Below are 16,399 nucleotides of genomic sequence, written 5' to 3'. Positions count from 1 at the left end.
GTTATTGTGAACCTGTCAAACAGGAAAAGTTGGCCAACACCAGACCTTAACACACACACTTAGAAGCTGTGTGTGTGTGTGTTGAACACACACAGAGGTGCTGTTATCACTTCAGTCTGTTGAAGCTAACACAGACTGTGCAGGAAACAAAAGGTGCTTCTCCTTTCAATCAGCTGATCAGGTGTTATGTTGTGCTAAGCCTGTCGTGTTGTAAACGTGTCTGCGTCTTCACACACACACACACACACACGAGTCTGTGAGCTGACTGTAACATGTTGGTGTGAGTCTCTCTTTGCTTCCTTTTTCTGACCACAGGAGTGCACTTAGTGTCAGTTTGTGTGCGTGCTGTCTGCTTTCCACATCACTGGTGCATATCTAAGGGAAAAGTAGTTTCATGTAAACAAAACTTAAGAGTGAAATATCTGTCCTGTAAACACACACGTGTGTGTCGCTCACCTCCAAGTGAAGAGCGATCTTAGACCGTCGTCTGTTTCTTACCAGCACTGAGAGTTATTCTATAATTACTGTTGATGCTGTTTTGAGTTTCTTACTCTTGGTGTTTGATAAAGTCACAGTTCCCTGTTGAGCTTTTAAGTGTCTCCTCTTCATATTTCAGTGCATTTTTAATACTACTAGTCAGACAGCATGGTGCTTTCCTTCACTTGAAACAAGGAAACTATTGCAGCTATTGATGGAAACTCTTCCTCCTGTGGTGCTGTAGGGTCGTATGGTTTGATAATCACCAACACAAAGCTCACCTCCTGGCTGTTTCTGATCCAATCTTGGTCCAGTGTGGAGATGTGCTGTGGTGTATGTGCAAAGAGGAGTGTTTGGTGGCTGCTGGGAAATGACGAGCTCTTCAAAGAAAGTTTCAATATGATCAAAAGGGATTTTTTTTTTTGGTGATAAACCGAGGTAATTTGAATGTCAGGTGAGGTTTCTATGCAGGCTTTCAGCATCCTGGTGCGTGATTGGTCGATAATCTTTGAGAGCTTTGTAGTCGAAGCTGTTCACACTAAATCCTGCCAAAGGTCTTCACTCAGGAAACTTCTCAGATGGCTCGATCATCATTTTCTACTAACTAAACTATTGCATGCTGCTTTCATCTACTAAACCGTGGCATGATGTCCCTCTTCCAACCTGACTCAGGACCAGGACTATACTCAGTGAGCTCATTCTGTCTTATTGACCCCTCCCCCAACCCCTGTCATTCCTACTGGCACATACATCCAGCCTCTGCCATCCAACTGAGCTTTATGTGTTGACACAAGCTGTGAAACTCCCTCTCAGCAGCTTTCTCATCTCACAATTGCCTCCGTCTAGATTTCTATCTGTCAGAAGTCGGTCCACTGTCCTGTGGTTTAGAGATCTTTGGAACTCCAGGACAGATGTGACCAGCTGTTTGTGTACAGCCAACTAATTGGATCAGCCAGGGCAGGTTGGAGGTGCAATAATGGCAAACCTACTTTCTAAAGACCCTGAGGTTCTTTTTCATTGACATTTTGTCACTGTTTGATGTTGGTGCTTTTATCCTAAGATGTTCTATTAAAACAAATTGAAATAATTGTTTTTTTTGTTTTTGTTTTTCTTTAATGATTATTAATAAAAATGCTTTTTATGATGTGGAAATTGTTTTGTTGTTCATGGTGACCATTGGCTTCTAAAGCTGCTGTTCTAGATCAGATCTGGTGAGGGATTGTGTGTAGACGAATATGTAAAGACATGTAGTGAAGAGTAAAATGTTCTACAAAGTATTAAGTGAAGCTATTCAAAGTTTTTGAAACTGGGGTGAAGTCCAATGGGAGAACATGCAACTTATGCACAGAGAAGCTGAGGTGATGGGGTCTTGATCTAAAATGTAGCAACACTAAGATAGAACTTCTGGGTGATAAAAGGTCTGCTCCACCTACATGTCAGAAAAAAAATTATGAAATGAAAAATTTTTTGAACCCAAATTTTGAGTTTTTGCAAAAAAAGTTTGATTATATAGAACAGTGTTTCTCAAATGGGGATACGTTTACCCTGTGGGGGCCGCGATGGTACTACGAGGATTACTTCAGAGAAAAAGTGGAACAATAACAAATGAAAGCATTAAAGAATTTGGTGTTTTGTGTTTATTTTTAGTTAAAAATGATAATCATAATGAAGTTGGAAATTATCTTTGAAAGGAACATGAACTGTAAATATTTGGGTCAGTCTTGGTCCCACACTAGGAAATGATTAAAAAAAATGTATTCAGAAGGCACTAAATATTGTTTCATTCCACTTATTTACAATGAGATTTTTCAATGTGTGTTATCACTTTTTTTTTATCTGAGCAAAGTGTTGTAGTTGGGCAAAGGGGGTACTGGGGCCAAAGAAGGTTGAGAGCCACTAATAGAGAGTGGGGGAACCAGGTGACAACATCTGTATTAATGCTTCAAGCAAAAAAAGAAATTAATGAAAATGCTAAAATACACGAATATTTTTGTTTGCGTTAAACTGCTTTTACTTTGTCAACATTGTTCAGATAGCATGCACCCTTTCCTCTTTAGACCATATTTGAAGCATTGTCCCAAATATATATATATTTATAATTATTTTAAATCCCTTAATCTTGATTTATATCTAAAGTTTCCATTAAGTTTATCCATAAAATGCAACATTAAAATCAACCTGAAAACCTCTTATTTGATCTACAATGTGTTTTAAAGCTTTGGCACCAAAATGTAGTCATGGAGCTTCTTTACCAGTAGATTATATTATAAACCCATTATTTGCTGTAATATTTCACCACTTGTTGTTCACACAAACCTCCCACCTCTGAAAGTCAGGAAAACAACCTTGTTTGGTGCCAAAGTCCAAAGAAAAGTAATGATATACGGCTGAACATGTTTGCCCTGTAAAGGCCTGAAGCAGGACCACATAGGGTGCAGACAGTCAGGGAGGAAGGGAACAAAGTCATTTTTCCTAGAATGGAGCTGATTAAATGCCCAGTGAAGACATGTTGGACCTCTGCAAGGAATGAACTTGAACTTCTGATCCCACCAGCAGAAGAATGAATGGCTCTTTAATACCAAGCCAGTCCTATGATGTGGTTTTATCTCTATCGTGTATCCGCTCTGAGACCTTGACTGTCTGCAAAACAAGTCATAGCAGCTGTGAGGAGGAAGGCTGAGATACAGTATCTTCTGTCCCAGTGATGATAGATGTTTCTCTTAGTCCTCCTTCATTCATGGAAGAAATAAAGAAAATCCTGTTTACATCAGATGCTGGATGACTAATGTGATTATCACTGAGAGGCTTTATGAGCTGATGTTAAATCAATGATGAAATACGATATTACATGTGCGTTTGTATCTTCCAACCGGCAAATCCTGTAGATGTTTACCGTAATATCATTATTTCAGTTACTGATTTTCCAACATCATTGTCGTGGATGTTCAACGTCTCTTACTCATGTGGGGTTTGCATGTTCTCCCCATACTTGCATGGGCTTCCTGGAATAAACAGCGAGCTCTTGTACAGGCGCCATGATGAAGACCTAATCAATATTATTTCCTTACCTTTCACTGATGATAATGTATATAATACATTGTTAACATGACTAAATCTCAGGGGGGTAAAATACGTTAAAAACGGTTAAAAATACTAAATCTAAAGCCATAAATTCCTGGTTATTGTCTCCCTCTGATTGGATGTGTTCTCACTGCAAACTGCTTTGTTGGAAATCATTTTCCCATTAAACATAATGATTGAAACTGTGATAATACAACTATGAGGTCTTATAACTTCCATCATTGGAATGGATCCGACTGTGATATCATTAGACTCATAAAACGAATGACATACACATTATGTTTTAACATTTGTACCTCAAGGCTTTAGGAGACTTGGAGGTTCTGCTGTGGAGGAAAATATTTTGTCTTTTTATTCGAAGACAAAAGCTTTCTTAAAAATAAGCATGAGCCATTTTTCCTGTCTTAGCAGAAAATAGCAATCGATAGCAATATATGAGATAGAATTTTTTCCTCCACACCAATCACAGACCAGCAGAACATGTCAACAAGATCAACCTCAGCTGCAGCAATCCAGCTATGTGAGCAGAGATGGGCAACTCTATCACAGCGGTTTGTATCTGATCCGAGGGCCACATGATCAATATTCATGTCAGCATTTAGAATGTTGACCAATCAGAGTATTACCACAAAGGTTTTGTCTTTGTGGTGTTGATGTTTTGTCAGTTTTTAGTCATAGTGTGTGTTTTTGTTAATTTTGTGTGTTCTTGGTGTCATTTTGTCTATTTTTCTGTCATTTTCTGCCTTTTTGTTCTCAATTTGTGTGCTTTTGGGGTCACTTTTTGTATTTTTGTAGTTGTCTTCTGTGTTTTCCTCTTATTTTGTGTAATTTTGTAAACAGTTTGTGTATGTTTGAACTATTCTGTAATGTGTTCTGGCTTTGTGTGTTTTTGGAGTCTGTATGTGTTTTTGTTATTTTTTTGTGTTCTTGGTGTAATTTTGTGAATTTTTGTCTTTTTCTGCAATTTTCTGGCCGATTTGTACATTTTTGGGGTGAGTTTCTGTATTTTTTGTTGCTTTTTGTATTTTCCAGTCATTTTGTGTATTTTTGGAATTCAGTTGTGTTTGTGCATTTGTGTACTTTGTGTATCATGTTGGGCTTCATATTCTTTCCAACTTTTTGAATTACAATTTTGTGGGATTTGCTTTGGGGGCCACAAAAAAAAATAGACTGAGGGCCACATGTCTGTACTAGAGCTTCTTAGTGTGAGGCTGTTTTTAAGTTTCACTAAATAAATTTGAGCTAAACGTCTAATAATCCCTGACAGAGATACTTTCTCTTTGAAAAAACTCAACCTCCTGCATCGAAACCAACAAGCTAACACGTGCTCTGTGATGTCAAAGTGCAAACATCTCCTAGATCTGTCCTTTGATCTTCCAGGACTTGCAGGATTCCTATTTTGGCTGCTGGACCTTCAGGGAGGGAAAGTGGGAGGCGTGACTCGCATCCTCTGTTGGAGCGTTTGAAAACACACCCAGTGAGTGAGCAGTGAGCACACACACCAGTGAGCTCTACCAGGACAGGATGTTAACTATTGAGCTTCTACATGTGGGAGCTTTGATGCTCCACCTGTCCCTGCAGGTCTCCACGGCAACAGGTCAGACTCAGCGGTGATGGGAGTGTGTGTCAGTGCTAGTTGATGTGTGTGCTTCTGACCTGTGTGTGTGTGTGTGTGTGTGTGTGTAACCATCAGCATCCATTGCACCGTGCTTCGTAGATGACATACTCACAGTGTTACGGGAAGACATCGGGCGTGAAGGTGAGCTGGTGAACAGTAGTTTGAGTCTGTTTGGGATGTGTTCGGGTTCTGACCCGTCACCTTCAGTCCTGCTGAAGCTCTCTGAGGATGTGAGGAGGAACCAGAGAACTGGACCAGAACCAGAGGTTTTACATCCGTCTGCAGGTAAGAACACCACCTCCTGTTCTCTGGGGTTGTCTCCTCTAAGGTTTGAATCCCGCTTTCAGTTTTTGCTTTCATCCTCAGCCCGTGTTTCAGAGGAAGCAGAGGGAGGGGTTGTGTTGACCTTTGACCTCCCATCATCCCCTTTGCTAAAGAAGGACTCTGTGCTGCTGCTAGTGTTGGACAGTCCACTCACAGGAAGAAACCTGGACCTGGCCTTCAGTAGTGGGTCTCTGCAGCCCCAACAGCAGGTAACCATCCATCATCCATCTACCCATTTATCCATCCATCCATCATCCATCTACCCATTTATCCATCCATCCATTCATCCATCTACCCATCATTCATCCATCCATCTACCCATTCATTCATCCATCCATCCATCCCTTCATCCATTCATCCATCCATCTACCCATTTATCCATCCATCCATTCATCCATCTACCCATCATTCATCCATCCATCCATCCCTTCATCCATTCATCCATCCATCTACCCATTTATCCATCCATCCATTCATCCATCTACCCATTCATTCATCCATCCATCCCTTCATCCATTCATTCATCCATCTACCATTTATCTATTCATCCATTCATCCATTCATTCATCCATCCCTCCATTCATCCATCCATCTACCCATTTATCCATCCATCCATCCATTTTTCCATTCCTTCATCCATCCATGTACCCATCCATCATCCATTCATCGACCAATTCATCCATCCATTCATCCATCCATCTATCATCCATCTACCCATCCATCCATCCCTTCATTCATTAATTCATGTACCCATTCATCCATCCGTCCTTTATTCATTCATTCATCCATGTACCCATCCATCATCCATCCATCCTCCCACTATAAAGACATTTATCAGAACATATAGTATTTTTCAGCATTTTTTATCTATAGTTGATGAATGTATGTGTTTTCATTATTGTGATTACTAAATTTAAATATTGTTGTAATTTATTGGAGTTGTTAACTGTCATGTAAAACTAGACTAATACGAAATTCTGAATAAAATAAATGCATCATCACAAACATTTCTAATCTCTTAATAACCCTTACCACCAGTATGAGTGTGAAAATTCACTGGGAAAACTTAATATGAAACATATTTTATTAATTGTTGACTTAGACCTGTTTTTTGTTTAATTTAATTGTACTTGACAGTTTTTAGTTAATTTCCATGGTAATTACATTTACAAAGTCAAGTATCTATGAACTCAATTACCCTGGTTTCAACCCAATCAGAGGTTGTTCAAGTTCACACTAGAAAACAAACAAATCATTAAAAATGACCATTGATGTCTGTGGAATGTTTCTGTCTGTAGGAGTCAGCAGTGGATTGTCTACATTTAGCAGAATAGAATAGATCTATATTGTGAATCACAATGTATATGTTCTGTCTTGTGGTTATCACTCCTGTCAACTGAAAACACAAACCTGTCGATCCACCTGCAGTCATTCAATTTTTTTATTTTCCAAATTCTGTGTTTTCCACATTAATTTTTAACATTTTCATAATTTTTTTATTTTTTATTATTGGTTATTAGCTCCTGTGAGGAAAAAAAAGTAAATACTAATAAAAAAGAGAAACATAACTAAACAAAAATTATGTCAAAAATAAAAATGTAATTTAAAGGGGCAGTATTATGAAAAATCACTTTATAATGGTTTTGCTACAGTGATATACATCCCTTTAGCCTCATTCAGAGGGTCAACGATGAAAACGTTCTGTTTCCTCTCTTCCTTGTTATTCCACATTTTTTTAAGTCAGCTCCATACGGGCAAGTTGGATTTTAGCACCATTATTACATCATAAGGGGTAAACTCCTCCTCCTGACAATCCTGGCTCCTCCTACCCTATAAGAATGCGAGAATGTGATCTCCTCCCTCTCAAACTACCTCACAGGTAAAACAAACACTGCGGTTTATTATAGAATATGCGTTATACTTTATTGTCATATTATGTAAAGCTACATGCATGAAATGTGTTCTCTGCATTTAACCCCTCCCTGAGGAGCAGTGGGCAGCAATGGTGTAGCGCCCAGGAAGCAGTTAAGGTTAATATAAGGGACTGATTAACATGATAGACCAGGGAGATTAGAACCAGTGAGTTTATGATTACAGCCTGCTCCCTTAACCACTAGTCCCTTTATCCACAGGTATTATCTGTACGTTCAGTATTTTGATTATTATATCTGAAGGGCGGCGTGAGGGCGGCGTGAGGGCAGCGTGAGCGCTCACAATCAGTTCCACTTTTAGTAGCCGTTATAGCACCTCATATCTCCTTTGACATGGTCTGATGTGGTTGTCACCCAATGCGACGCAGCTGTTGGACTAATCGCTAAGTGTTTGATACAGCTGACTGACTCCGCTGCTGCTGCTGACACACACACACACGCACACATACACACACACACACACACACACACGCACACACACACGCACACACGCACACACGCACACACGCACACACACACACACACACACACACACACACACACACCCTGAAGCAGCGCTGAGATGGACTCACAATCACAATAGCCACTTAATTATCCATGTGTTTTACTGTAATGTGCAGTTTTTTGGCTGAAAACAATAACAACGGTGTGTGGATAGTAAAACACATTTGAGGCCAAGCACCGCTTTTTCAAAAGAGTGGCGCATGACTCTCAAAACTTCAAAAATATTTTGAAGACAATCGTAATCAGATGCCAACACATGGCATGTCATGTTTCTGTACCATCATTTTTCATCATTTTTCAAGCCAAAAACTCAGGCATCCAGGGTTGAATCTGGTTTCAGCCAGGGTTGGGGTCAATTACAATTACTTCTTCAATTATCCATGTTCAATTACAAATCAATCAAGATTACCACAACCAGCATTTTTTCTAATTACAAATCAATTGTCATTATTATTTCCCCCCTGAAAGTCAATTACAATTATATTCTTAATGACTAAAGTTCAATTACAATTATATTAACTTTTCTTCATATAGCGTTGTGATGATTGTAGGCAGTTTTTATTGTGTGTGTAGGATGTTGTTTTATCATCTTTACATTTATATTTTAGTGCATTTATCTTATCTTATGTAAACGTCCAACTAGGCACAATAGTTGGAATTTAGCAATAGCTATAAACTCTTTGTACAAATATGAGTTACATTCATACTATTGTTACTCTGTAAAATGGTAAAAATAGTCTATTATAAACCAACTCTAACGCATTAAATACTAACTTTGGTTTTATAGACTTAAACTAAGCTTTGTGATTACGTTATTGAAATAAAAAAAGATCCATCAGATTTTAATGAATAAATGAATGACTTTCATTCACACTTAATATTTAAATTTGCAGAGGATTGTTTTGACTCGTTCAAATGACAAAATCAGGATTCACATTTAATTTGATTCATTCAGACTCATAGACTTTATTTTAGCTGAAGCTATAAGCTAATGGTCCAAATCATGTTCTTGTATTCTGTTCTAGTCTGTGTGTGTTTCAGAGGAAACGCAGTATATTCTACTAACAGGAAGACCATCAACGGATGATAGTCTCCAGAAATGGAGGATTTCTGCTTCTACCAAATCCTCCATCAATAGTAGGAGATCCGTTTCATCCTCTGCTGGTGTTTGCTTGTGTGAAATCTCAGACTTCCTCTTATTGCAGAAGAAGCTTTAAACGACCTCTTTGGAGGTGGAAACAACATCAGCGTTACTCCACTTCTGCTTTTCTCTGCACAAACAGGAATGAGCAGCAGGTGCTTTGGGTTTCTGCTTCTCGCTGACGTTGCTGTAGCAGATTGCAGCTCTGTTTCACTCTCTCTCTCCCTCCCTCAGACCCACTCCTGTTTCAGCTTCATCCCTGCAGACTTCCTTCCTCTGTGAACTCAAGCGCTTCCTGGACTCAGTTGTTCCTCAGGTCGCTGTAGCATCTTCTCCAGTGCAGCTGGACTTCTTACAGTCTCTCCCTCCACTGAGGCTGGACTCATCCTCCAGTGAGGCCCTGCTCTCAGGAATGATCAACTCCTCCACCGTCACCATCTTCTCCTTCAAAAACTGGGGCACGGTGTTCCCAGCTCAGCATGGAGAGTTGTCTCTGTCTGCTGCACTGCTGGAGGAGCTGAGGCAGAGGTTGGCAGAGACTTCAGTTCAAATAATGCAGACGATCCAGGAGGAGAATGTGTCTGACAGAGCAGTGGAGAGGCTGCAGAGGCTCAGAGAGCTCAGTGAGCTGCAGGAGAAGAAAACAGCAACAGGTGATGTGGACCACAGGATGGACACACGTGGACAAACAAACAATCCTGAATATACATGATCAAAGGTTGGGTTTCGTTTAGCAAAATAAAAGATGTTGTCACGCCCAACAATAAAAATGGGATTTCCCCTCCTTGCTTATTCAATTCAATTCAATTCATCTTTATTTGTATCGCGCAATTTACAACAGTCATCTCAATGCGCTTATGAAATATAAAATTCTTAATAGGAAAGAGGAAACCCAACAAGATCCACATGAACAAGCATTTAACAACAGCGGGAAGAAACAACTCCCTTCACATTAAGAAATCTCCAACAGAACCAGGTTCAGAGGTGGCAGCCATCTGCTGTGACTGGTTGGGGTTAGTGGACAGAAGGACCAACAGAACAGGATAGAGAGATAGAACATCAGAGTGTCTCAGACTAGTTGAGCCGTAAACCACAGATCAGGAACTTCCATCATCAGCTTCACAACACTTGAAATAGAGAAGACAGAGAAGGACGAGGAGAAGGCACTGACTGCAGAAAAACATGATACATTATTATCAAGTCACTCTGCCTTGGCCTTGGGCCTCACTGCCAGTGGCCTAGTCAATACTTATTATAAAGGTGACAAATCTCTTTCCGTTTATTGGTAAGCTAACAGCGAATCCAAGGTCTGTAAATTTGTAGACGAGCCCATGTCCGCTCTAGTAGTTAGGTTATGTTATGATTCTGTCCTGTTTATGTGGACTGTAAATCATAACCAGCTACATCAGAATTTGAACCTCTTCCTGTTTATTGGACCAGAAAATGCGACCGTTTACAGACGAGCCCATGTTCGCTCTAGCGATCAGATTATGTTATGATTGATGATGTTATGATTATTGAATTTAAAATTTTGGCTAACACTCAACTTGAAGTTTTATACATAAAGGCTGACATTACGCTGTCAATATTATGACATGACACCTGTCATTAGCATTAATAAGGTGTCATGAAGGCTGTCAATTAAGTGTCGTTCGTTTTCCTAACCCTTAACCCTAACCAGGGTTAGTGTCAATTACATTTTTCAGTTACAATTACGTTTTAAATTACCCATATTCAATAACAATTCAATTATGATTACAGTGACCAGCATTATTTCCAATTACAATTAAATTGCAATTATTTTTTATCCTCAGAAAATGACTTGCAATCACGTTCTAAATTATTTGTTAAATTACAATTAATCACTAATACTGAGCCTTAAACAAATAACCAAATAAAAGTTAATCTTCCTCTTCTGTTCTCTTATGATAACAGGTCCTAAATCAGCTGTAAAATACACTAAAAACAAATATCTATGTCTAATTTATTTCCTATCTGTGGGTTACATTGTTAGACTTACAAATTAATGACAATATAGGTTTTAATGTTTGGTGTAGCATCTGAGCCTTTTTTGTGTCGTTATATATATATATATATATATATATATATATATATAAGCTTGATATTAAACACATTTTATGAATTGTTAACTACCTATGTGTAGGACTGTACATATAACTGTAACGTGGTTCTCTATATGTGACAATTTTTACATAATTTTCATGCAGCAACAGTTTTTTAAAACTACAATTATAATTATGCCATAATTGTAAATAATTATCGATTACGCAATTACAATTATAATTGACCCTAACCCTAACCCTAACTATACCACTAGATCCTTCTACCTAACCCCAAAAATGCCAACATAGCTCCAAAGGTGTCATAATCTAGCGAACAATACTTTATGCTTCCTGACATCTTATTCATGCTAATGACAGATAATGACAGAGGAGGGGCTGATGGCGCACTATGGCAGCCTCGCTTCCATCAGTCTGCCCCAGGGCAGCTGTGGCTACAATAGTAGTTTACCACCACTAAGTGTGGAATGAAAGAATAATCCCTAAAAGCGCTATATAAAATTGATGTATTTTTATAATGACAGCATAATTTGCATAAAATTTCAGGTAAAGTGACATTCATCAGACAATGATTGTGTGATAACAGTTTTCTCCCAGTTTCTACATGTTTAACATAATAAATTAATGCTAAACGACTGGTCTCATTATCGTGGTCAAGGAGGTCATATTTTCACTGCCATTTCTGTATTTATTTGATTGTTTGTCTATTAGCTTGATTACATCAAAACCACTTACTGTAACAGACTTTGAACCACAGATAGACCGTACGTAATGGAAGATTCCATTAAGTTCTGGACGGGATTCGAATTAATATACTGATTCTGGATCAGTTTGAAAAATGGAAAAATTCCTCTCTCTCATTATTGGCAAACTTTCTACAATTCATATATGGGTTCCTAATTGATCAATATTTATGAAATTTGACCCAGTTATGTCAGGTTGGCTATGCATTTGGACATACTGTATAGTTATTAATGGGGATAGAAATGTCTTCCGAGCCTTTATAGAGTGGATGATCATAGTATTATGATCAGGATCACTGATCCAAAACAATGCAGATACAGAGGTTTTGTTTTGTGATGTTTTAGACTTAACTGTTTGTGTTGTTTCCAACTTTAAATCTCACCTTGTGTGTGAAACAGGTGAGAGGCAGTTCTTTGCCTTCCTGCTGCTCAAAGCCCTACAGACAGTGGTCCATACGTACGACATGAAGAGGAGGACGAGGACCACCAGGGCTCACAGCGTGTGTGATCTGGGAAGCCTCACAGTGGCCCTGGATAAATTCGTGCTGAGCCCAAACACAGCCAACATCAACAACTGCCAAGGCTTGTGTACTTTCCCTCTGACCAACACCAAGAACCACGCCGTCTTGCTCAACAACCACATCGAGCGCGGCCACGTGAGCGAGCGCGCACCCTGTTGTGTGCCCGTGGCCTACGAAGGCCTGAGCGTCATGGATCTGGACGACCAGGGGCCTTACGTCTCTTTTGAACCAGATGTGATCGCCAAGGAATGTGGATGTCGTTAACACTGTTTCACTTGTGTTTTCATGTGGTAAACAGTCACAAACTCCCGTGTGCGAACGGTTGCTGCTCAAAGCATGTTTCACGTACAAACACTTAAAGAATAACTAAACTCCTGCTTTCTGCTGACCTGCCACTAGGGAGGAAATTCAAAAAATGCCTTGATTATGGGCGTTACTCCAGTACCCCCCAATTTCCACTGGATGCGGCTCCGCTGCGTTACGTCACTGCCGCGTCACCGGAGCTGATAGGTTTCCACTTTAGTCTACGTGTTCATTTCCACCGGTTCTTTCGCGGTGCGTGTCTGCTCCTTCCCAGCTGTGGTAGTCCGATGCCCTCCGCCAGATACATGCAGGGCTTCTATTTCTGGCGGACACTGGAGCATCAATCAGCACAAAGCAAATGAAGCTAAACAGGAAATTAAGCACATATTCTGCAATAAAATATTGGGTTACTTTTCAAAATAAAACACTTCAGATTATATTTCAAGTAGCTACATCACCAAAACGTCATAATGTGTAAAAACAAAATCACATTCACTATATTGTTTCCTCTCATACTGTAACTGCACTGTAAACTGCAGCAACTTTGATTTAGTTCATGTTTTACTGGTGCAGTTTTATCTCTTCTCTGTAGGCTGTTTCTAAAAAATGTGTCTCTGACAAATCCAGAGTCCAACCTTCTTGAGCCTCTTTGTTAGGAACACTGACCTGTTTATCTGTTTATTGTTGCGTTTATAACACATACATTTAACTGCGTTCTCGTGCGATTACATACATATTGTGAGAACTCCTCTATTTCTTGAGGTCACAGTCGTCCAACCGGAGCGCACCGTGGCGCACTCAAAACGCAACCGGTGGGGATTACCGGACAGCGTGGCAAACCGGATCGGTTACAAAGCACAGAGTCACAAACGTTATCGCTACAGCAGCGGTTTCACACACGGAGCATTAGACGTCCTCATTAAAGCTGTCAATCAATGCTCACTGCGGGCTTTGATTGGAGGAAACCCTCCTCCCTCCTCTCAGCTTTTATAGGAGGGGCGGGGCCAACAGTGAAAGTTGATGACGCAGGGGAATCTAATGTTGTAAAAGCCGGCGTTCAACCCTTAGTGGCCAGTAGCTCTGAGATTTTACAACTAAATATGCAAAATTTAAACACTTTTACTGAAATGTTAAAAGATAGACTAGGATCAATCAACAGCACTACTTAATACCCAAATACATACTGTATGTATTCAGCAGAAAAAAGTGGGTTTGGGGTTTAGTTCGTCTTTAAGTCAAATAACTGCTGTAACCAGAAAATCCCTGTAACAAACCTTGTAGCAAAAGCTTTTGTATATTTACAGTAGCGACTATCCTATCGAAATAAACACATATTCCTTAAAAGAACTTGTATATCATTTATTATTATTATTATTATTATTATTATTATTATTATTATTATTATTATTATTATTATTATTATTATTATTATTATCTTTAATACCACTAACGTTACCCCAGTGCTGAAGACTAGCATTTTCAGACCTTTTAAAACATTGTTGATATAGAAAATATAATCCCCACATGACCAAGTTGTTGATAATAAGTAAAATAACTGAAGAGATTGTTGGTTCATTGAAGTAACCATTAATAACAGAACATGTGTCAAACTCAAGGCCACATCCGGCCCTTTAGAGAATCTAATCCGGTCCGCTGAAGAAAGTAAAAATGATAGAGTAAACGTGAAACATTTTGTAAATCACCAACTAATTCAGTTGTAGATACTGTATCTCAGCCCCTCCAAATACAGATATTCAATTACAATCAAAAGTATTTGCAGAGATCAGTTTTCCAGTTCTTATCTCATTTTTTTATCTCAAATTGTTGAAAGAACTCTTAACTTCTCTAAAATCTGGCAAATTTTCCTCAAATTATTTCGCAAAATTTCCTCAAATTCCAAAAATCAGGGAAATTTAAGTGAAGATCCTGCAGGCACTGATATACTTGCATACTTTATCATTTACAGTATATATCAGATGGAAGTGCAAACCAGGACGCATTAATGTTGAATTTGCTCTTTTTTCCATCTAAGAATCTGGGGCCCACTGAGGTCAAACTGGTCCGTATTTGGCACCTAAACTAAAATGAGTTTGACAGAAGATTTGTTTCAATAACTTGAATATTTATTGAATCTGATGATGATTCAACAGTGAGTAAAAACTAAAGTTTATGTAAGACCTTTACTGATAGACTTTTTAGAACATGTTCACTTGTTAGGCTTTGGGCTTGGCTTTCAGGACTGTTCTGGTAATGGGCTTTTTCCTTCTTCTGATGACTCCGAGCTCCTCAGATCCCCACCACCACGTCAACGAGTCCCAGAGGGAAATCTGTAGAACAGGAAGAGTCTCTGAATTACAGAGGAGGCCACGCCTTAAATGTGCTGCATGCAATAATCTTTTTCTCAGAGAAAGACAACGTGTAACCGATCAATAGAGGTAAAACTAATGGATTACAAGTAATCACATTACTGTAATTGAGTTTATTTTATGGGTACTTGTACTTTTTTGAGTATATTTCTAAATCAGTAATTTTACTTGTACTTAAGTACGTTTTAAAAGAAGTAAAGTAATTCATTACATTTCCCAACCATCACTGAATAAATTATTAATTTTTGTTTTAAAACAATTAACGGACATTGTCAAACTCCAAAAAATGACATTTTCTTTTATTTTGAATTGAATTTATTGGTGTTGTTTTATTTTAAAAATAATTGTACAATTTGACAAACCTTTTATTTAAAGCAGTGGCTATCCGTACGGTTGCTGTATCAATATACCAACATTCTCTTCGTACGCAGCGCCAGTTTAGGTCACGTGACTAAGATTAAACCTAACCTAAACCTAACCCTAAAACTTGGGAAGTAATTTGTAACTTTTACTTTAAGTTCAATTTAATTGAGCTACTTTTTACTTGTACTTTAGTATTATATGTATGACTTACTTGTACTTGTACTTGAGTACAATTTTAATCAAGTAACAGTGCTTCTACTTGAGTAGAATATATATAAGTACTCTCAACACCTTTACTGATCAAGAAATTAAAGATCATTTTCTTGTAAAATATGTAAAACGTTGAAATTTCTGTTCTAAAGTTTGTTTTCATCTGCACTGTAAACACTCCCTTTATTGACATTTTTTGAAAAGGTTTTGTGCATTGCATTGTGGGATGTGGAGTGGATGCACTGCTTCTTATTTCTTGTGTTTCTTTGACAGACGAGGAGGATAGTGATTGGATTGACTACATTTGTGTTCTAGTTTGTTCCGTGTTCTCCATGATATCATGCACCTTCAGTTTCAGTCAGATTCAGATCTTTCTTTGTAAATCCCAAACTAAACATTCACGGTTGTATTTCTGCAACCCTCAGTCCTCCAAAACACCAGTAATGTGTTTCAAAGTCACTTTAGCAGAGTTTTGGAAGCAAAGAAACAAGATGTCACAGTGAAAATGAAGTAAAAATACTTCTATGCATCTGTCTATGGGACTCCACATCCCACAATGCAATGCGCAAAACTTTTTTGACAACGTCAATAAAGGGAGAGTTTACAGTGAAGATCAAAACCAACTTTGAAGCGACAATTTCAACATTTCATATCTTTTTTGAGCAAACAATGCACGATGTATTGATCTATGAGGCCTGCAATGTCTTTATCTGATTAAAAAAAAAAAGGTGATCAT

The 16,399-nt window shown here is 38.6% G+C and overlaps 1 protein-coding gene across 1 annotated transcript; it reads left to right on the top strand.

Annotated features, from left to right (window-relative positions):
- Window positions 1-5,022: 5,022 nt before the first annotated feature.
- On the top strand, window positions 5,023-13,021 carry amh (anti-Mullerian hormone). Its single transcript, XM_028443473.1, has 7 exons — window positions 5,023-5,155; window positions 5,252-5,461; window positions 5,543-5,709; window positions 8,961-9,072; window positions 9,141-9,231; window positions 9,311-9,729; window positions 12,300-13,021. Exons 1-7 carry the CDS (start codon window positions 5,083-5,085, stop codon window positions 12,683-12,685), a joined length of 1,458 nt encoding a protein of 485 aa, XP_028299274.1. The 5' UTR covers window positions 5,023-5,082; the 3' UTR covers window positions 12,686-13,021.
- Window positions 13,022-16,399: the final 3,378 nt, after the last annotated feature.

This window comes from Gouania willdenowi, chromosome 4, assembly GCF_900634775.1.
Source record: "Gouania willdenowi chromosome 4, fGouWil2.1, whole genome shotgun sequence".
NCBI classification, from domain to species: domain Eukaryota; kingdom Metazoa; phylum Chordata; class Actinopteri; order Blenniiformes; family Gobiesocidae; genus Gouania; species Gouania willdenowi.
The sequence above is the reverse complement of the archived record's forward strand: the minus strand, read 5'-3'. Positions and strand labels throughout refer to the sequence as shown.

Coding starts and splice junctions, on each gene's coding strand:
- amh (XM_028443473.1), top strand. CDS start 5,083: ATGTTAACTATTGAGCTTCTACATGTGGGAGCTTTGATGCTCCACCTG. Junction 5,710..8,960: donor CTCTGCAGCCCCAACAGCAG/GTAACCATCCAT, acceptor ATTCTGTTCTAG/TCTGTGTGTGTTTCAGAGGA. Junction 9,730..12,299: donor GGAGAAGAAAACAGCAACAG/GTGATGTGGACC, acceptor TGTGTGAAACAG/GTGAGAGGCAGTTCTTTGCC.